The sequence below is a fragment of the Rhinolophus sinicus genome, chromosome X (assembly GCF_036562045.2).
Source record: "Rhinolophus sinicus isolate RSC01 chromosome X, ASM3656204v1, whole genome shotgun sequence".
NCBI classification, from domain to species: Eukaryota; Metazoa; Chordata; class Mammalia; order Chiroptera; family Rhinolophidae; genus Rhinolophus; species Rhinolophus sinicus.
In genome coordinates, this window is record NC_133768.1 from 78,153,659 (window position 1) to 78,176,214 (window position 22,556).

The 22,556-nt window shown below is 38.9% G+C and overlaps 1 protein-coding gene across 2 annotated transcripts in view; it reads right to left on the reverse strand.

The window, feature by feature from the left end:
- The window catches only part of TRPC5 (transient receptor potential cation channel subfamily C member 5), a 326,934-nt gene that overhangs the window by 5,186 nt on the left and 299,192 nt on the right, over positions 1 to 22,556 (reverse strand). For both annotated transcript variants that reach the window (XM_074323867.1, XM_074323866.1), the window contains 3 exons: positions 9,071 to 9,274; positions 8,800 to 8,841; positions 7,888 to 7,977 (listed from right to left, as the gene is read on the reverse strand). In XM_074323867.1, coding sequence (XP_074179968.1) covers positions 7,888 to 7,977; positions 8,800 to 8,841; positions 9,071 to 9,274 — 336 coding nt within the window. The remainder of the gene's footprint in view (positions 1 to 7,887; positions 7,978 to 8,799; positions 8,842 to 9,070; positions 9,275 to 22,556) is intronic.

Here is a 22,556-nt window from a genome sequence, read left to right on the forward strand (position 1 = left end):
GAAATTTCATTTTACCTTATGGAATGTTTCAGTGAGTTGAAGAAACAATCATTTTTTTTAAACTTTAAAGCTTATTGGGACAAGATATGTTAGTAAAGTTACATAGATTTCAGGTGTACAATTCTGTAATACATTATATCTCACATTGTGTGTTCACTACCCAGAGTCAGTTCTCTTTCCATCACCATATCTTAGACCCTGTTTACCCTCTTCTAGACCCTGTTTACCTCCCTCCCCACTTACCCTCTGGTAACCACTAAACTACTGTCTGTGTCTATGAGTTTTTGTTCTTTCAGTTGTTTGTCTTGTTCTTTTGTTGTTTTCGGTTTATATACCACACATCAGTGAAATCATATGGTTCTCGACTTTTTCTGTCTGACTTATTTCACTTAGCATAATCTTAAGATCCATCCATGTTGTCACAAATGTTCCTATTTCATCCTTTCTTACCACCAAATAGTATTCCATTGTGCATATATACCACAACTTCTTTATCCATTCATCTATTGGACGTTTTGTTTGTTTCCATATCTTGGCCACGGTACACAAAGCTGCAATGAACTTTGGAGCACACGTGTCTTTATCTATAAATGTTTTCAGGTTTTTTGGGTAGATACCCAGGAGAGGGATTGCTGGGTCATATGGTAACTCTATTCGTAATTTTTTGAGGAACCTCCACACTGCCTTCCATAACACTGCACCAGTCTGATTTCCAACAACAGTGTATGAAGGTTCCTTTTTTTCCACAGCCTCTCCAACACTTGTCACTATTTGTCTTGTAGAGGATAACCATTCTAACTGGGGTGAGATGATATCTCATTGTGGTTTTCATTTGCATTTCTCTGATGATTAGTGATGTTGAGCATTTTTTCATATATCTATTTCCCATTTGTATGTCCTCTTTGGAGAAATGTCTCTTCAAATCCTCTGCCCATTTTTTGATTGGGTTGTTTGTTTTTTTGTTGTTGAGTTGCATGAGTTCCTTGTATATTCTGGATATTAGCCCCTTATTGGAGACACTATTTGCAAACATATTCTCGCATTCAGTTGGTGGCCTCTTTATTTTGTCGATGGTTTCTTTTGCTGTGCAGAAGCTTTTAAGTTTCATATAGTCCCATTCATTTATTTTAGCTTTTACTTCCATTGCCTTTGGAGTCAAATTCATAAAATGCTCTTTGAACCCAAGGTCCATAAGTTTAGTACCTATGTTTTCTTCTATGCAGTTTATTGTGTCAGGTCTTATGCTTAAGTCTTTGATCCATTTTGAATTAACTTTGGTACATGGTGACAAATAGCAGTCCAGTTTCATTCTTTTGCACGTGGCTATCCAATTCTCCCAGCACCATTTATTGAAGAGGCTGTCTTTGCTCCATTGTATGTTTTAGCTTCTTTGTCAAAATTATCTGTCCATATTTATGTGGTTTTATTTCTGGGTTCTCAATTCTATTCCATTGGTCTATGTGTCTGTTTTCTGCCAATACCATGCTGTTTTGATTATTGTAGCCCTGTAGTACAAGCCAAAGTCAGGAAGTGTGATACCTCCATTATTGTTCTTTTTCTTAAGATTGCTTTGGCTATTCGGGGTCTTTTGTGGTTCCAAACAAATCTGATGATTTTTGTTCTATTTCTTTAAAATATGCCATTGGGATTTTGATGGGGATTGCATTGAATCTGTATATTGCTTTGGGTAATATGGCCATTTTAACTATGTTGATTCTTCCAATCCATGAGCACGGAATGTCTTTCCATTTCTTTGTGTCTTCTTCAATTTCTTTCAAAAATGTCTTATAGTTTTCAGCATATAGGTCTTTCACATCCTTGGTTAAGTTTATTCCTAGGTATTTTATTCTTTTTGCTGCAATTGCAAAAGGAATTGTTTTTGTATTTCTTTTCTGAGATTTCATTGTTAGTATATAGGAAGGCAATGGACTTTTGTGCGTTGATTTTGTAGCCAGCAACTTTACTGTATTCGTTGATTGTTTCTAATAGCTTTTTGGTGGAGTCTTTAGGGTTTTCTATATATAGCATCATGTCATCTGCAAAGAGTGATAATTTAACTTCTTCATTCCCAATTTGATGCCTTTTATTTCTTTCTCTTGCCTGATTGCTCTGGCAAGGACTTCCAACACTATGTTGAAAAGCAGAGGTGATAGGGGACATCCCTGTCGTGTTCCTGAACGTAGAGCAAAGGGCTTCAGTTTTTCACCATTAATTATGAGATTAGCAGAGGGCTTGTCATATATGGCCTTTATTATGTTAAGGTATTTTCCTTCTATACCTATTTTATTAAGTGTTTTAATCATAAATGGATGTTGTATCTTGTCAAATGCTTTTTCTGCATCAATTGATATAATCATATGATTTTTGTCCTTTATTTTGTTTATGTGATGTATCACATTGATGGATTTGCGTATGTTGAACCATCCTTGTGCCCCGGGGATGAACCCCACTTGGTCGTGATGAATAATCTTTTTAATGCATTGTTGTATTCGATTTGCTAGAATTTTATTTAGGATTTTTGCATCTGTATTCATCAGAGATATTGGTCTGTATTTTTTTTTTTGTGCTGTCCTTACCAGGTTTTGGTATCAGGGTAATGTTGGCCTCATAAAATGAGTTAGGGAGTACTGTCTCTTCTTCAATTTTTTGGAAGAGTTTGAGCAGGATTGGTATTAGATCCTCTTTGAAGGTTTGGTAGAATTCACTAGTGAAGCCATCTGGTCCCGGATTTTTGTTTTGGGAAGCTTTTGGATGACTGATTCAATTTCGTTACTGGTGATCGGTCTGTTTAGATTTTCCAGTTCTTCATGGTTCAAACCTTGGAAAGCTATATGTTTCTAAGAACTTGTCCATTTCTTCTAGGTTATTGAATTTGGTGGCATATAGTCCTTCATAGTATTCTTGGATGATCCTTTGTATTTCTGTGGTGTCCGTGATAACTTCCCTTTTCGTTTCTGATTTTGTTAATCAGTGTCTTCTCTCTTTTTATCTTAGTGAGTCTAGCCAAGGGTTTGTCAATTTTGTTAATCTTTTCAAAGAACCAGCTCTTTGTCACATTAATTTTTCTATTGTCTTTTTGTTCTCTATTTCATTTAGTTCTGCTCTAATTTTTGTTATTTCCTTTCTTCTGCTGACCTTGGGTTTTACTTGTTCTTCTTTTTCTAGTTCTTTAAGGTGTAACATGAGGTTATTTATTTGGGAGTTTTCTTGTTTCTTGAGATAGGCCTGTAATGCGATAAATTTCCCTCTTAAAACTGCTTTCGCTGCATCCCAAAAATTTTGGTAGGATGTATTTTCATTGTCATTTGTTTCTATGTATCTTTTGATCTCTCCTCTAATTTCTTCTTGACCCAGTCGTTCTTTAAAAGTATGTTGTTTAGTTTCCATGTATTTGTGCTGTTCTCCTGCTTTCTTTTTGCATTTGATATCCAATTTCAAAGCCTTGTGATCAAAGAGTATGCTTGGTATGATTTCAATCTTCTTAAATTTGTTGAGACTGATTTTATGTCCCAATATATGGTCTATCCTTGAGAATGTTCCATGTACACTAGAAAAGAATGTATAGTCTGATGTTTTAGGATGAAGTGCTCTATAAATGTCAATTATGTCCATTTCATCTTATGTGTCATTTAGGGCTACTATTTCGTTATTTATTTTCTGTTTGGATGATCTATCCATAGCTGTCAATGATGTATTTAAGTCCCCTAGTATAATTGTGTTTTGGTCAATTTCTCCCTTTAGTTCTGTTAGTAGTTGCTTGGTGTATTTCAGTGCTCCCTGATTGGAGACATAAATATTGATGACTGTTATGTCTTCTTGTTGTACACTCTCCTTCACCATTATGAACTGTCAATCTTTGTCTCTTGTTATCTTTTTCACCTTGAAGTCTGTTTTATGTGATATCATTATGGCTACACCTGATTTTCTCTGGGTACCATTTGCTTGGAGTGTCAATTTCCACCCTTTCACTTTGAGTCTATGCTTGTCCTTGTAGCTGAGATGTGTCTCTTGGAGACAGCATACGGTTGGGTTTAGTTTTTTGATCCAATCTGCTACTCTGTGCCTTCTTATTGTTGAGTTCAGTCCATTTACATTTAGGGTGATTATTGATATGTGAGGATTTCCTGTCATTCTATCTTTAGTTTTCTGGTAAGGCTGTGTCTCCATTGTTTCTTTGCCTTTTTGTTGTTGTCTATTATTTCTGTGTGGTGGTATTCTATGATGTTTCCCTCTGTTTCTTCTTTTATTTCAGTATATATTTCAGTTCTGGATTTTTTTGAGTGGTTACCCTTAAGTTTATGTAAAAGAAAGTTTGATATTTAGAGTATTCCATTTTCTTCAGCACGCTTACTTTCTCCATTCCCATATTCGGTTCAGGCCTTTACTCTCCCCTTTTTGAGTTTTGGTTGCCACAAATTGTCCCTGTTGATGGTGGTCGAATAGCCTCCTTTAGTATTTCTTGTAGTGCAGGTCGTGTATTAGAAAATTCCTCAGCTTCTGTATGTCTGGAAAGGTCTTTATTCCTCCTTCATATCTAAAGGATATCTTTGCTGGATATATTATTCTTGGCTCATGATTTCTCTCTTTCAATAGTTTGAATATTTGGTTCCACTCCCTCCTGGCTTGTAGAGTTTCTGCTGAAAAATCTGATGATAATCTAATGGGCTTTCCTTTGTAAGTTACCGTCTTCTTTTCCCTGGCTGCCTTGAGGATTCTTTCTTTGTCGTTGATTTTAGACAGCTTCAATACAATGTGCCTTGGAGAAGGCCTGTTGGGATTGAGGTAATTAGGTGTTCTACTTGCTTCTTGGATTCGAGGGTCCAGTTCTGTCCACAAGTTTGGGAAGTTCTCATCGACAATTTGTTTGAATATATTCTCTGTTCCCTTCTCTCTTTCTTCTCCTTCTGGTATGCCCATTATTCTTATATTGCTCTTTCTGATGGAGTCAGAAAGTTCTTGTAGAGTTCTTTCATTTCTTTTAAGTCTCAAGTCTCTTTCTTCTTCCATCTGTGTAATTTCCAGGTTTCTATCTTCGATGTCACTGATGCTTTCCTCCATCTGGTCAACTCTACTACCTAAGCTGGTTATTTCATTCTTAATTTCTTCTATTGAGTTCTTAATCTCCAGAAATTCTATTTGGTTCTTTTTAAAAATTTCAATCTCTTTCGTAAAATGCTCATGCTGTTCTTTGATTGTGTTTCTGAGTTCATTTAACTGCCTATCTGTGTTTTCTTGCATCTCTTTGAGTTTTTTCAGAACTGCAATCTTGAATTCTCTGTCATTTAAGTCACATATTTCTGTATCTTTAAGTGCCTTTTCTGGAGATTTTTCACTTTCTTTCTGAGCTATCTTGTTGCCTTGGTTATTCATGGCAATTACTGGTTTACTATTTCTCTTCCTAGACATCTACAGGAGTGGCTTCTGCAACAGGTTGATAGGAAGCGGTCTTTCTTTTGTTTTCCAGTACTTGTTGGTAGAATGTTTTATTTTTTCTCCAACTGCAGCTTATTTTTCTTCTCCCACACGGTAGTGCTATATTTTCTGTGCAGTATTCCTGCTTCTCACACAATGGGGGTATTCCCTGGGAGACGGGCTTCTCCTCTGTTAATAGTTCGTCTAGGTCACAGGGCGCAGTGTCCTGGTGGGTATGTGGAGAGCTTTTGGTGTTCCAAAGCTCTTCCCGCTCCAGATTCAGAGCCCGTATGTTTCAGCAGTTCTGTTTACTCCTGCAGGGATCTATCCAGATAGGTGGGGCCAGGGGCGGGGTGAGTTTTGAGAGGTGGCCAGGAGCAATGGCCGTGAGCAGCACCACAGCTGGTCCTGCTTTCACAGCTCCCTCCCCTTTGCCCGAACTAGTTGGCCTGAGAATCTGTGTCTGTGGTCCACAGTTCTCAGAATAGCAAATATTCTGTTCTTTTGATCTGACACTACTATTGTTCCGCTTTTAGCACCTGGCAGGTGGGGCCGGGGCGAGCTCTTGGAGGGTAGGGAGGGGGCGGCTAGTCTCAGTGCCTAAGGCCTCCGTTCTCTGCTCGTCAGTGAGGTCTTAAACCACTGTTTTCAGCCTTCTTCCCTCAGTCTTTTCTCCAAGGTCTCTGCCGTGAGTGTTGGGTTCAGCCGTGTTATATGCTGTCTCCTCAGCCCTGTGGGCCATAAATGGAGCCCTAGCAGTCCGAGTTCTTCCCTCTCCCACAGCTGTGGTATTTCGGGGATGCAGCGAGCTGGGAGCACTGAGCTAGGTCTGCGCCCTGTGCCCACGTGCCTCCGTCTCTGCACTTATCCCTTTCCTCCTCCACAGCTCGTGTGATTCGCCCACTTTTAGGTGAATTCATCAGTGGCCCTCTTCATCTTGCCCGTCTGCTGTGCAGGGAGTCATTTGTGGAGTTATTGTTGTTTGATTAGTTGTGAATTCCAGGGAGCTTTACGGAGGCTCACCTCATGCCGCCTTTTTGATGACGTCTCATCCCATTTTTCAATTGGGTTGTTGGAAACAATTATTTTGAATTGCTGTGTTAAAGTTTTTCTGTAGTTCATGTCTGTATAATGACTATATATATGCATGGTAGATATTTAATTCAGATTGAAAATACTCATAAATATTTTAAAGAATAAATAGCCATTTGAATAACTTGTATAAAAGAAAAGCTTAATTCTGATCATGTCATTCCCTTGCTTAAAACTTTAGTAACTTTCCACTGACCAGAAGAAAAAGTAGAAACTCCATACCATAGACTACAAGGTTTTCAGGGCCCGGTATTTTTCAATCTCTCTGATTTCCTTTCTTCTTACTCTCCCCAGGCTCTTTACTGTCTACCTGTATAGACATATTCTTTCTTGCCTCTGGGCCTTTGTCTGTACTGTTCTCTCTATCTAGAACATGCTTCTCCCCAGCTTTCCCTTATCTGGCTCCTCCTTCAAGCCTCACCTTGAAACATCGCTTCTTCTGGAAAACCGGCTCTGACTTCCCAAGGCCCAGTTGAGTGACCCTCTTCTCTGTGTCTCCACAGTACCCTGTATTTATCCTGTTAGAATACTTATTTGTTACCTTCTATTATTATTTGTGTCTCACTCCATGAGAATAGGGCTGGCTATATCTTCCTTATCACAGTACTCCAGCAACCAGTGGAGTGCCTGGAACATAGTAGGCCCTCGATAAGTGAGTTATATCTGTGCATTAGGATAATGGTCTTCCTATGTTCCTTCATGTGTTTTAGCATAGGGTTTCTCAACTACTTGACATGTTGAGCTGGATAATTCTTTGTTGTGGGGCTGTCCTGTGCAGTGTAGGATGTTTTGTAGCAACCCTAATCTCTACCCACTAGATGCCAATAGCACACACATCCCAGTGTGACAACCAAAAATGTCTCCAGACGTTGCTAAATGTGCCCTGGTGGACAAAATTGGCTGAGGTTGAGAACCTCTGTTTTAGGCTAATGCTAGTATTAGGAAAATTTTAATGTTTCATGGTATGCTTTCTTAAATCTGAGGTTTAATGATAGATATTTTTGGTCTTTATCTTAATTTTTTTTTTAAGTAAACAGGGCCTTTAAGTCCCCAGAAATCTTCCCTTTGCTATCTTTCCCCTCACCACACATCCTTGCCATAGCATTTGAAACACTCAATTCCCACACTGAGAAATACCCAGAATATGAAAATAATGCATAGGGCAGATTCTTTTGTTCATAAAGCTGGTTGTAGTGACAGTTGGTAAAATCCCTCCACCTACTGGATGACAGAGTATTCCAAGATAGAGAATAAAAATTGTAGCTGGTTTTGCTGTATTACAGGCAGTTGAAACTCCATCACCAGAAACCACAAACAGTGTGAAGATTACATAATGCTGAAGAAATGTGAAATGAGAAATTAAACTACTTCATGATAAGTTACCTTAAAATTCTCTTCTGTTAGCCCCTCATTTGTTTTGGAATTTCTTATCATAGCAGCCACATACCTTTTGACTAAATTCCTGATAACTTCCTGGAATTAAAAAACAAACAAACAAACAAACAAACAAACAAACCATGAACGAGGCATTCAGTTTCCTTGTTGGGCTTTCAGTAAAGTAAGAAACATACACACATAATAAAATATGCTTAGATTGTCTTTGCAATAGAAAATCCTCCCAGGATCCAGCCATTTTCTGCAAAGACCCCAAGTCCATTGGCTAAATGAAGAAATATTATATGTCCAAATTTGGTGGCAGACAGGGCCAGCGAGAACAATTCACCTGAAAGGAAAATTTTCCACTGAAACAAGGTAAACATGGATTCATTTATAGAATAATGACAGCGGAATAATCCTTGAATCGTCATAGTCAATATCCTTTTCCCTCAAGCTGGATTAAACTTTAAACCTTTTAGTAAGAGGAGAGTTTTTCTTCTTTTTATAAAGTTGAGAAAGCCATTCGTCAGTGTCACAAAATCTGCTGATTTCAATGTCCACTAATTACATAATCAAGAGATTTTTTTTTTCTTACAGTCAGTCTACACTTCTCCTTTACAGGGATAGCCTCTTTTTAGTTAGCTTCCTGAGAATGGCACATACATAGTCACTATGCTTTGTATTAATAATGGTGATGATGGTAGCTACCACTTAATGCTATGTGTCAAGCACTGTGTCCACCACACGCACAAAATCATACATACATACTCACCACTCAATTCTCACAACACTGTGAGTTAAGTTTTGTTATCCCCATTTTACAGATGAAGAAACTGAGGTGCAGTGAAGTTAAGTGACTTGTCCAAGGTCACAACTGACCAAGAACTATTGTGCTTAGTCTCTGTGAGGAAGCTTTACCTGATAATGTTGATTCTGTATCAGGCTGTCAGCATGGCGTTCCTGTAATTAAAAATGGACAGAGAGGTTACACAACAGTCTCTCAGCAACCCATTCACCCGAATAGCATTCTAAATATTAGGACTGGGGAATGACACAGGAGTCCTGCCTGATACCTCCCGAAAACATTTTAGGTGGAAGTGACTTTATGTTTGAGATAGCAAGTGTCACAAATGAGGGAAGGCAGGAAACAGTTTTGTTTAAAAAGAAACATAATTTTTAAAAGCCTTACTGTGAAGCTTCTCAAGTTGTGCCTTCTCCGTCTCCCATCAGGGTCTCTTTTGGGGCAGAAGGTGTTGTTGAACCAGTTTCCAAGGTATAGAAATGACTTGGGGCTGGGGATAATGTTGAAAGGAGGTGGCAAGGTGCCGCCTTCATCAAAATAACTCATCCAGAGCTTTGTCCTTGCAAATTTCCACTCAATGTCTGCATGATCCTATGAAAGAGAAGTTCAAGGATTTGGGATAGGAAACTCCAAAATGCACCCATGTCACAGTCTAAAAGTTCTACCGTGTTTCCCCAAAAATAAGACCTAGCCAGACAATCAACTCTAATGCGTCTTTTGGAGCAAAAATTAATATAAGACCTGGTCTTATTTTACTATAACATAAGACTAGGTCTTATATAATGTGATGTAATGTAACATAACGTAACGTAACATAACGTAACGTAACATAACATAACAATATAATATAAATATAATACTGGGTCTTATGTTAATTTTTGCTCCAAAAGATGCATTAGAGCTGATTGTCCGGCTAGGTCTTATTTTCGGGGAAATGTGTTACCTTGCTTCTATGCAAGGCAATCTGCCAGTAGCTATAAAAACATAAATTACACCCTGTGATCCAGAATCCTATTTTTAGAAATTTATCTTATCAGTATACTTGAAAGAAGATGTACAGTGAACAGCACAGGGCTGTTCACTGTAGCTTGTTAATAGCAAAACATCTGACAACCTGAATATCCAACAGTGGGAGACTGGTTAAATAAATGATGGCACATCCATAAAATGGCTTACAATATAACTGTTTAACAATATCTATTAACATTTCATATACAGAACATGTATATGTGTATATGCATTTGTCCATATATCTATAAGACCTCCAAGACCTCTAAGTGAAAAAAGGCGGTATAAAGCACAATATATATTGTGTGCAATGATCCCATTTATGCAACTGTAAAACCCTGTATATTACCTGCTTATTTGTTCTAGACAGGTACATACAAAACCGGCAGCAGTAGTTATTTTTAAGGAGTGGGATTGTTGTGGAAAGGCTTTCTTTGAAAAAATATCAATATTATTGAGAAATGATTTACACAGACTAATATTCACCTATTTTAAGTGTTTGATGAATTTTGACAAACATATATACCTGTGTGTAATCACCATTATAATGAAGACAAACACATCACCCGTGCGTGTGTGCACGCGTGTGTGTGCACACGCGCACACACACACACACACACACACACACACACACAAACACACACACTGGTGTACATTTCTAGGAGTTTGAAGACCTGGATGGGCGGATGTAACCACCACTGCAATGCAATCAGGATACAAAACTGTTCCTTCATCCCCCAGAATTCCCTAGTGTTGCCCCTTTGTGATCAAACTCTCCCCAACCCCTAAGTCCTGACAAACACTGCTCCATTCTCCATCCCTATAGTTTCCCCTTTTCAAAATATTATGTAAAATGTAATCATACGTAGGTAACCTTTTAATACTGGCTTATTTCGCTCAGCATTAACATCTTTGAGATTCATCTACATTTTTCCATGTATCAATAGTCTGTTTTATTTTATGCTGAGTAGTTTGCCATTATATGTTTGTATCACAGATTGTTTATTCATTCACCCACTGAAGAACATTTGGGTTATTTCCAGTTTTTAGCAATTATGAATAGAGCTGCTGCGAATATTCATGATAGGTTTTTGTGTGAATATGTGAACATGTTTAGTATCTCTAACTTAAATGTCTAGCAGTGGTATCACTGAGTCATGTGGTAAGTGGAAGTTTAACTTTATAATAAACTTCCAAATTATTTTCTAGAGTGGCTGTACTGTTTTTCATTTCCACCATTTGCTCTATATCCTCCTTAGCACTTGACAGGTTTTTAAAGTTTAGCCATTCTAACAGATAAGTAGCATGCTTTCATTATGTTTTAATTTGCATTTTCTAAATGGCTAATGATGGTGAGCATCTTTTCATATGTTTATTTGCCAGCTGTATGTCTTCTGTGGTGTGGTGTCTGTCAGATCCTTTGCCTATTTTTATTTGTCTTACTAGTGGATTTTGAGTTTCTTTGTTTTTGTGTGTGTTTTTTTTCCCAAAATATATTCTGGATACTAACTCTCTGTCAGAAATGGAGCTTGCAAATTTTTTCCCCCAAGTCTTTGTCTTGTCTTTCCATTTGCTTAATGGTGCCTTTCATAGAGCAAAGTGTTTTAATTTCAATGAAGTCAAACATCAAATTTTTAATGGGTCGTGCTTTTGGTATTATATCTGAAACCTCTTTACGTAACCCAAAGTCATGAAGATTTTTCTCTTATGTTTTCCTCTATAAATTCTATAGTTATAAGATATGCATTCAGTTCTATGATCCACTTTGAGTTAATTTTTGCATAGGTTGTGAGGTTTGTATTGAAGTTTTTTTTGTTTGTTTGTTTTCTGCCTATGGATAACCAATTGTCATTTGTTGAAGAGGATGTTGTCCCTCTACTGAATTGCTTTTGCACCTTTGTGAAACATCAGTTTGGCATGCTGAATGCTGAAACTACTGGATATCCACATTCCAAAGAATAAAATTGGACTCCTACCTCAAGCTACATATACAACTCAACACAAAATGGATCACAGAACTAAATTTAAGAGATAAAAGCTATAAAACTCTAATGAAACTTAGGGGTAAATTTTCATGACCTAGGATAAGACAATGCTTTCTTAGATAGGACACGAAAAGCCAAGTGACAAAAAAAAAAAAAAAAAAAAAAAGGTAAATTGGCCTTCATAAAAGTGAAAAACTATTGTACTTCAAAGAACACCACAAAGAAAATGAAAAGACAACCCACAGAGTGAGAGAAAATAATGCAATATATGTCTGATGAAGGACTTGTATCCAGAATATATAAAGAACAATTACAACTCAACAATTAAAAGATAAACCAATATAAAAATGGGCAAAGCACTTGAATAGACATTTCCCCAAAGCAGACATGCAAATGACCAATAAGCACATGGAAATGTGCTGAACATCATTAGTCATTAGGGTGATTCAAATTAAAATCACAATGAAAAAACTTCACATCCACTAGGATGGCTATAATTAAAAAAGACAATAGCCAGTGTTGGGGAAGATATGGAGAAATTGGACCTCTCACACACAGCTGGTGGGAATGTAAAATGGTGCGACTGCTTTGGAAAACAATTCCTTAAATGGTTAAACATATAGTTACCATATGACCCAGCAATCCACTACAAGCTATATGCCCAAGAGAAGTGAAAACATATTCCATACAAAAACTTGTACACAAATGTTCATAGCAGCATTATTCATAATAGTCAAAAAGCAAAGAATAGAATCTTTTTTGAGCTTAGGAGACTCTCTGGTGCCCCTCATTGTATCTACTCCACTTATGTGAGGATACAACTTTTGATAAGCATTTTGAAAACAGCTCAAGGACCCCAGTTGCTACCATTCCATTCCCCTAGTACTCAGATGAGCTCAGGTTGGGAATTACTATGTAATAGTATAGCAGAGAAATTATTGAAAATTATCATCTCAGCAGTCCTTTTCCATTCATTTATCATGTATCAGTTCAATGTCCACCTATCCATTCATTCTTTGATTCCTATGTCAAGCAACTGCCATATCCCAGGCACTCTGCTAGGTGCTGAATATAGAGAGGTGACTATCTAGTAGTGGTAGTGGGAGCACCTCACAGAATACAATTAAAGTACAGAGGTAACACCTAAATCCTGAAGATTGAGAAATAATAGATCACCTGGCAAGGCTGGTTAAACACTGTGAGCTGTAAAGTGATGAGTAAGATAAGCATTCATACATTCATTCATTCAACAAATATATGTTAAGTTCCTGCTACATGCTAGGTGTTGAAATTGTAACAGTGAGCAATATGGACAAGAAGATGATTTGGCATATAGAAGTCCATTTTAATTTCAATCCTTGATCTTATTTGAATTGCGAGACTATGAATATGGCTTTTGCAGTTTTATTTGTCTAAAACTTCCCTAAATATATGATAGCCAAGAGGTTTTCATTCATCTGCATGGGGATAGCCTTTTACTATAAATGACAGACAAATTAGACAGTAGATTTTGCTTTGCTTATTTCAGTGTTTGGTGGTGACCCCCTCTCCTACTCTCTGCCCTAACCTCTCTGCACAATTATGAACATTGCCCATGGCTGTGTGCTTTTGTGTAAGACATAACCTACACAATCATAGGCTGTGGTCCTTCCTATTCCCAACTTTCCAAAAGTATCAGGACTTTTGTGCTACCATAATGTACTTTTAATGACACATTACCTTACATGTGTGTTCTAGTTCATGTGTATACCCTGCAATGCCTTGGAGATTGTCAGGTCCTGTAGAACAGGCCAGGGCTTCTATTTATTTTAACTGCTTTCACAGTGCCAGTGTAATATACTGTGTCTATAGACATACCCTCAAAGTTGTTGATTTGCTCAGATTCTGAACACATGGCCATAGCTAGGTCAAATGAACATGTCTATTTAATTTCACATTTCTCAACAAATCCAAGCTCAAAGTTATTTTCCTTGCAATCAAATACAAGGCCAATTTCTTACCAGCTTTTGACAAGTTCTTATGGACTCTTTCAGATCTCCTGCCAGCAACCATCTTGCTCTAGCAAATTGGAAAGCTTTATAACATAATGCAAAGGGTGCGTGGCAGGCACAGACATAGCAAAGCAGAACTAATAATAAACTTTAAAAAGAAAAACTGCATCCAGGAATCTTGGGACTGATGGCAGGCTGGTTGGAGGGATACTTTGGGGAGGGAGACATTTTGGCATCTTTCACATTTAACTAGTAGCTGCTTACTTCATTTCGGCATGAGACCAGCTATTTCCCTATGATGGGAAAGTAACACAAAATGCTGTGACATACACACAGCAAATCGCGGCAAGATCATTAATTTCCGTGGCATTTTGAGGGAAGTCTACCTCACTTGGACTTCTTTTTTCTCCTGGTAGAATTCTGGCCATGCTTCTCAAATGCTGGTGTGCATCAGAATCACATGGAGCATTAGTTTAAAATGCAGATTTCTGGACCTCACTATGAGACATTATACGTTGTATTATAGTTTTGCCTCAGGGATAAAAATGCAATTTTTAAACGATGTAAGCAATTAAAAATAGTCATTCCTTGGTGTCCTTGGGGGATTGGTTCCAGGACTCCCCATGTATACCAAAATCCAAAGATGCTCAAGTCCCTTATATAAAATGGCATAGAACAGTGCATACAGTCAGCCTTCTGCATCTGCGGATGAAAAATACCATTTTCAGTCTGTGGTTGGTTGAATCGTGGATGTGGAAGAACCTCCGGATATTGAGAGCTAATTATATACCATAGTTTTTGTAACTCCGTTTTTGTTTTAATTCACTTTAAAAAAATATACAGGAATCTTCAAAATATGGGAGTAGCCTGGGCCTCCAGCAACCTCTTGGAGGCCCTGAAGAAAAGTCTCCTCATTCAGTATTACCATGCCCCTCCATGCCCTCACCTCTAACTTATTCCACAGGTGCAGTAGTCTGGAGGGGAGCAAATTCCCTGTCATTAAATTGTCAGCAATTCTCCTCTCTTCCCCAAGGCTGCTAGGTGGTTAGAATTTCCCATTGTAATTATTCTGGGGCCTGCTAAGAATGACTTTCATATTGGTTTATCTAGTTTAGTGCCTTTGTAGCAGCCTCAATTTAAGTGTACCAACTCAGCGGTAAAAAAGAGAGCCCTCCTTTCAGCTGCAACTCACTGCCCATCCATTGCCCCCAACATTCCCTTGCACTCTAGTACTGATGCCCCAAAATAGCACATTGAAGCCTTCCCAAATGGCAAGAGCCTCCTCAGTGGGTGTTACAAACAGATCCTTCTCTGTACTTAACATTTGCAGTTGTCTATTGGGTAGCCATTATGTCTGTGCCCCCACACCACGCATAAAACGGTTGCTAATCCCTCTTCCCACGTAATATATTTTGCTGTGTATAATGTGCACTTTTTGCCCAAATTTGTGAGGGAAAAATAAGGATGCAGATTATACATGGGTAGTACTACCGTGTTTACCTGAAAATAAGACCTAGCCGGACAATCAGCTCTAATGCGTCTTTTGGAGCAAAAATAATATAAGACCCGGTATTATATTATTATGTTATGTTATGTTTTATATTTATTATAGTATATAAGACCCGGTCTTATAGTAAAATAAGACCGGGTCTTATATTAATGTTTGCTCCAAAAGATGCGTTAGATCTGATGGTCTGGCTAGGTCTTATTTTCGGGGAAACACGGTAATACTGTACCTATATAAATGTTTTTAATTCTTTTATTTGTGTTTATGAGTTAAAAGTGTAACTCTACAAATCAATTACAATATCTGTATGCAAAATAATACCCTGGAATACAATAATCCGTTTTGTTGAACTTATGGCGAACTTGCAAAAACGAAGACTTCTTGGCCTTCTGTGATGTGTAACTATTGTAAATTTATTACTGGTATATAAAATTTCTTGTACCTTCTATCTGTTCTTGTGTTTTGTAATTATTTCTTACATAAAATTTATTGTACCATAATATGTAGAGGGTAGGGGGGGTGAGGGGTGGGAGATGAGGGTAAGGGGGACCAAATATATGGTGATGGAAGGAGAACTGACTCTGGGTGGTGAACACACAATGGGATTTATAGATGATGTAATACAGAATTGTATACCTGAAATCTACGTAATTTTATTAACAATTGTCACCCCAATAAATAAATAAAAAATAACCTATTTGGTAATATCAGAGTCACCAATGGAAAAAAAATAAATGCTAAAATTCATTTATAATACAAAAAACAAGTATCTAAATGTAAACAAATAAAAATTTGAATTAAAAAATTAAAACAAAAGATTATTTCCCTGAAAATTTGGGCCAAAAACATGGGTATGCATTATACATGTGTGCACATATACACGGCAAAATACAGTATGTTGCTAGGGGTTTGGGATTACTGCTTAGCATGCTCTAGTCTTTTTATTTTTATTTTTGGTGGGGGCTATTCATGTTTGTTTAACATTCACTACAGAATTTTTTTCTTTCAGTTTTATAGAAATATAATTGACAGCACTGTATAATGTTAAGGTGGGAACATGGTCCTGGAAGGTCCTCACAAGTATCTCTGGGTTTTATTTAGAGACAATTTAGTATATGGAACACAAATGTACCCACAAAATAATACAGGTCATAAACAGTGAAGCTTAATTATCTTTTCCTCTCTGATTCCAAGGGATGTGGCAGGAAATGAAGCAAATTGATGAGGGCAGTGTATCTCCAAAATTCCCTACTCTGTGATCCACCTCTGACCCACTCTGTTGCCTTCAAAGAAATTATCTACTTTCTGAGAGTCAGAATGAAATTCGTGCAGTTTTTAATTCATAATTTCTTATAAAATCAATCACTAGGACTGCAGTGCTTTTTTTGTTCCTTACTATCTCCTCTGCAGTCACCTTGCCAGTTTCAATTTTTCTGCTTTTCTTGTCCTCCCTGCCCTACTACAAGGTGGGGTCAGGGTGTGAGGAGAAGAAAAACAGGACTCAGGGTAGTTGGATGCTGGAAATTTAAAAATGTGGTTCTTTCCTTGTAGACACCAATACTCTCCATTGTTACGTGAGGAAGGTGGGGCCTCAATGGAGTTGGACAGAGTATGGGTAATATTTTTTATTTTTATTGGGGATAATTGGGGAACAGTGTGTTTTTCCAGGATGTCAAGTCGTTTTTCAATCTAGTTGTAGGGGGCACAGCTCAGCTGTAAGTCAAATTGTTGTTTTCAATCTAGTTGTGTAGGGCACAGCTCACTGGCCCATGTGGGACTCGAACCTGCGACCTTGGTGTTATGAGCACCATGTTCCAACCACTGAGCCAACTGGCCGGCCACTGGTGGCTCAGCTCCAAGCTGAAGCCATTACTTCTCACTGGTCCATGTGGGAATGGACCGGCGACCTTGGCATTATAAGCACCGCGCTCCAACCACTGAACCAACTAGCTGCCCACTGGCGGCTCAGCTCCAAGCTCAAGCCGTTGCTTCTCACTGGTCCATATGGGAATCGAACTGGCAACCTTGGTGTTATGAGCACAGCGCTCTAACCATTGAGCCAACCCGCCACCCACTGGTGGCTCAGCTCCAAGCTCAAGCCATTGTTTTCAATCTAGTTGTGGAGGGCGCAGTTCACTGGCCCGTGTGGGAATCGAACCAGCAACCTTGCTGTTAAGAGCTCACGCTCTAACCAACTGAGCCATTCAGCTGCCCCCAAGATTTTTTTAAATATTTTAGTTTTCCGTTGTTGACATACAACATTATATTAGTTTCAGGTGTACAACACACTGATTAGACATTTATATAACTTTGGAAGTGATCACTCTGATAAGTCTAGTACCCGTCTGACACCATGTACAGTTATTACATTATCAACTATATTCCCCATGCTGTACTCTATATCCCCGTGAGTATTTTGTAACTATCGATTTGTACCTTTTAGTCCCCTTCCTCCTTCACCCATCCCCCCCAACCCTCTCCATCTGGCAACCATTAAAATGATCTCTCTAACTATGAGCTTGTTTCGTTTATCCTGTTCTCTAGATTCTACATATAAGTGAAATCATACTATTAAAGACATTTGTCTTTCTCTGTATGACTTTACTCAGCACAATACCCTCTAGATCCATCAGGTTGTTGCAGATGGCAAGATTGCATTCTTTATGGCTCAGTAATATTCCATCGTATATATGTACGTCCTCTTTATCCATTCATCCATTGATGGACACTCTAGTTTCCCCATATCTTAATAATATAAATAATGCAGCAATGAACATATGGGTGCACATGTCCCTTCAAAATAGTGTTTCCAGTTTCTTTGGATAAATACCGAGAAGTAGGATTACTGGGTCCTTTTTTGACTCTTGTTATAGCCTTTGTTTTAAAATCTGTTTTGTGTGGTATAAGCATTGGTACCCCAGCTTGTTTTTTTGTTTTGTTTTGTTTTTCATTTCCATTTTCATGAAATGCCTTCTTCCATCCCTTTATTTTCTGTCTGTGTGTGTCTTTTGCTCTGAAGTGAGTCTCTTGTAGGCAGTATATATAAGGGTCTTGTTTTCTTCTCCATTCAGCCACCCTATGTCTTTTGAGTAGAGCATTTAATCCATTTACATGTAAAGTAATTTGATAGATATGTAGTTATTACCATTTTATTATTCATAGTGTTTTTCTGTTTTTCTTCTTCTTGAAGTCCCTTTAACATTTCTTGTAATACTGGTTTGGTGGTGAAGAACTCCTTTGGCTTTTTCTTGTCTGGGAAGCTCGTTATCTGTCCTTCGATTCTAAATGATAGCTTTGCTGGTAGAGTAATTTTGGTTGTAGGTATTTGCTTATCATAACTTTGAACATTTTGTGCCAATCCCTTCTGACCTGCAAAGTTTCTATTGAGAAATCAGGTGACAATCTTATAACTCCTCTATAACTTACTAGTTGCCTTTCTTTTGCTGCTTTTAGGGTTTTCTTTTTGTCTTCAAATGTTACTATTTTAATTATAATGTGTCTTGGTGTGGGCCTGTTTGTGTTCTCTTGTTTGGAACTCTCTGCACTTCCTGGGCTTCTATATCTATTTCCTTCACCAGGTTAGGACAGCTTTCAGTCATTATTTCTTCAAATGCATTCTCAATCCCTTCCTTTCTCTCTTATCCTTCTGATAACCCCTATGATGCGAATGTTTCAATTGATATTGTACCAGAGGCCCCTTAAACACTCTTCAGTTTTGGATTATTTTTTCTTTTTGCTCTTCTGATTGGGTGTTTTCTGCTACTTATTTTCCATATCACTGATTTGATCCTCTGCTTCATCTATTCTACTGTTGATTCCCTCAAATGCATTCTCCATTTCAGTTATTGTATTCTTCATTTCTGACTGGTTTATGTTTTCTATCTCTTTGTTTATGTTTTGTATCTCTTTGTTGAAGTTCTCCCTGAGAACACTGAGCATTCTTATAACCAGTGTTTTGAACTCTGTGTCTGGTAGATTGCTTTTCTCCATTTTGTTTAGTTATTTTTCTGGAGCTTTGTTCTGCTCTTTCATTTGGGACATGTTTCTTCATTTTGGCTGCCTCTTTGTGTTTGTTTTTATGTATTAAGTAGAGTTTCTATGTCTCCCAATCTTGGTAGAGTGGCCTTATGTAGTAGGTGTCTTGTGGGGCCCATTGGTGCTTTCTCCCTGGTCATCTGAGTCGGGTGCTCATGTGTGTGCCTTGTGTGGATTGTATGTGCCCTCCTGTTGTTGTTGAATCTTGGTTGCTGTTTGTACATCAGTGGGAGCGATTGACTCTCTGGCTGATTAGTTGTGAGGACTGGCTCTGACTACAGTGGAGGAGCTGTTTTGCAGGAACTGATTCTTTTTAGCATAGCTCTGGTGCCCTCCCAGTTTTCCCTTTGGATATCTGTTTGTGGAGGTGGTTAGGTGGTGCTCTGGTGTGGTCTGAAACTGGCAACCAGGTGTGTTGGTTCTGGGGCCTCTTGGGAAGGGCTCTGTTGCAGGACAAGGTCCACAGCTCCCTCTGCCCTGACTGGGACCACTTGGTATGAGCTACAAAGTGATCTGCAGATGGTTTCCACTTGTGCTGGGCTTGGAGGTGCCTACAAGATGCTTAGCTATGAACCATGGCTAGGTGCCACTAGTGCAGGGCTTCAGACTGCCTAGCAGGAGGTACAGGGCATGCTGAGGCCAGATCCTGCTTGTTTTGGTGTTTTTGAACCTTTGAGAGATTTTAGGAAAGTTCACAGTATGATCCAAGACAGGCCAATCACATGGAAAAGTTACTGGAGGTGGCTTGGGTGGGCCCACAAATTGGATAGGGTGGCATCTCAGGGAATCACCAGGATGGGGTGAACAGTGTTAGCCAGGTTGATGGAGACTCCCATGTGGTGTCTGCCTAAGTCTGCATGCTGGAATGGGGGAGGGCTCAAAAAAGGAACAGTGGCTTCTGCAAGCACTTTTCTCTGGGATACAGCTGCCCTTCCAGCCCTCGCCCAATTGGCCACACAACTCAGTTCCTCCCCATAATTCTGGTGAATTTCGAGCTGTGGCCCCAGGGCTGACACTTAGAGTCAGTGAGTCTGTCAGTGAGTAATTCCATGCACGGGCACTTTAAGAGGAATGCCTGGGACTCCAGCCGCCTTTTGTCTCATTCAGCCACAATCTCCACTGGTTTTGAAAGGCAGAACCTATAGGGACTTCTCTTTCTGGAACTAGAACCCTGTGCTGGGGCACCTGGTGTGGGGCTGGGACTCCTTGCTTCTTAGGGGGAAGCTTCACAGCCGACATAGCCCTCCTGATTTTTAACTGCCATGTGAAGGTGTGGGACCAGCCTGTTCCACATCTCCACCTCTCCTACCAATCTCAACGTGGCTTCTTTTGTATATCCTTGGTTATAGTACTTCTGTTCAGCTAGACTTCAGGTGGTTTTCAATGATGGTTGTTCTGTAGTTTAGTTGTAATTTTGATGAGGTCGTTAGAGGTTGCAAGGGCAGTGGTTACCTACTCTGCCATCTTGACTGGAAATCCACAGTATGGGTAAGTTTTGATTGAGGAATAGGATGGAGAGAGAAGTTGGGAGCAGAACACACTATCCTATGTAAAGTCAGAAAAAAACAGCTCTGTAGAAGCCCTTGGGTAACATATGCGTAAAATATGCATATCATAGTTGAGACTTGGAAATACATCATGTTACTTTCTTTAGACATCTACTTTATCAATGCAAAACATATTCCTGTGATAACTCAGGTGGTCCTCAAAGGAAATACAGATGCTCCTTAACTTACAAGGGGGTTATGTGCCGATAAAACCTTCATAAGTTGAAAATACTATAAGTCAAAATGCATTTAATACACCTAACCTACTCAACATCATAGTTTAGCTTAGCCTACCTTAAACATGCTAAGAACACTTAACATTAGCCTATAATTGGGCAAAATCATGTCAAACCATAATAAGTCAGAGACTGTCTTTAAGCTCTAATTGGACTCGCAGGCCCCACTAAGCTCACATAGTGGAAGAATTGTCCTCCTTACAGCCTGGCAAGGGGTGCTGTTTCATCATGGATAGGGACTCTTAATGATTTCTGGAGCTACCATCTTCTCTACATAAGTGCTTTCGGGGGAGTTTCAAACACAATGGACCAGAAAATGAAATATCAAGTGTTTCCATTTTTAGCTTACCCCTGGGAAAGCGACATCAGACAGCCAGTGCCTTATGTTTTTGTCTATAGTTTTATACCTTTTCAAGTGCTTTTACATACTGTTTCCCATTTTATTGTCACACCCACCTGCAAAGTTGTCAGAATACCCGTTAATAGCTGATACAGATGTGGCAACTGAGGTCTGGAGAGAGAAATTACTTCTTGAGTATCACACATCTAGTTAGTGGTAAAGTAGATCTATAATCTGAGTCTTCTGACCCTGGCTTCCACTCACTTGGTTCCCTTACTGTCTATAGGGATTATGTTCAAACAGGAGCAACCCTCCCAGTATTCAATTGGATAATGCCTGGAAAGCTCAGCCTCTCTTTAACATCCTTCTATCCCCCATCCCCCATCAGAAGCTCCAGGTAGCTTGACCTTCTTGTGTCCTTATTCCTAAATCCCTGTGTCTGTTCCTCACTCTCGTGCCACCCCTTCTGAGCCTTGGAATGGGCTCACCAATACTCAGTGAACAAATGCACCCCCTGCCCTCTCTCACATCCCCAAATGCAACTTAAGGCATTACTCCTAGAAGACCCTCCCTAGAGTGACTGAATGCATAATAAACTCGACAAAAGGGGAGGATTCGGGGCAATTTTTTCCCTTTATATTTTAATTCTTTTTTCCTAGATAGTAAAATAAGCTGGCTTATTCTCATCTGTAAGTTCTCAGTTCAAGTATCACCTTCTCAAATAGACCTTCCCTGAGCAACCCAATTAGAGTGCGCTTCTCTGTTCTTGTATCTCACAGCACCTTGTGCTGTTCTCTCGTACCAATCATTACAAATCACTTTAATGGATTTTTCTCTATCTACTTATTCTTAGGATCCTCACCAGATGGAAAGCCCTTTGAGGGCAGGGACTTTGTCTTGTTCACTATTGCAGACCTAGAGCCTGATGCAGAATGGGTGTACAGTAGATTTTTGCAGAAAGAATTGAAGATCTAAAGGTAGGTATGTAAGTGAAGGAAGCATCAATAATATTATGTATCATTTTTGTAGCGTAGCATTTTTTTTAGTCTTCACAACAGCCTGATGTGGTAGGTTCTATTACTATTTCCATTTTATGAGGAAGGCTCACCAAAGTGAAGAAACCTGTCTAAAGATACACAGCTAGAAACTGGGGGACACAATTCAAATCTGGATCAGATGAACTCTAGAACCCAAGCTCTTAAACACTAAAAATACTGTCTCTTT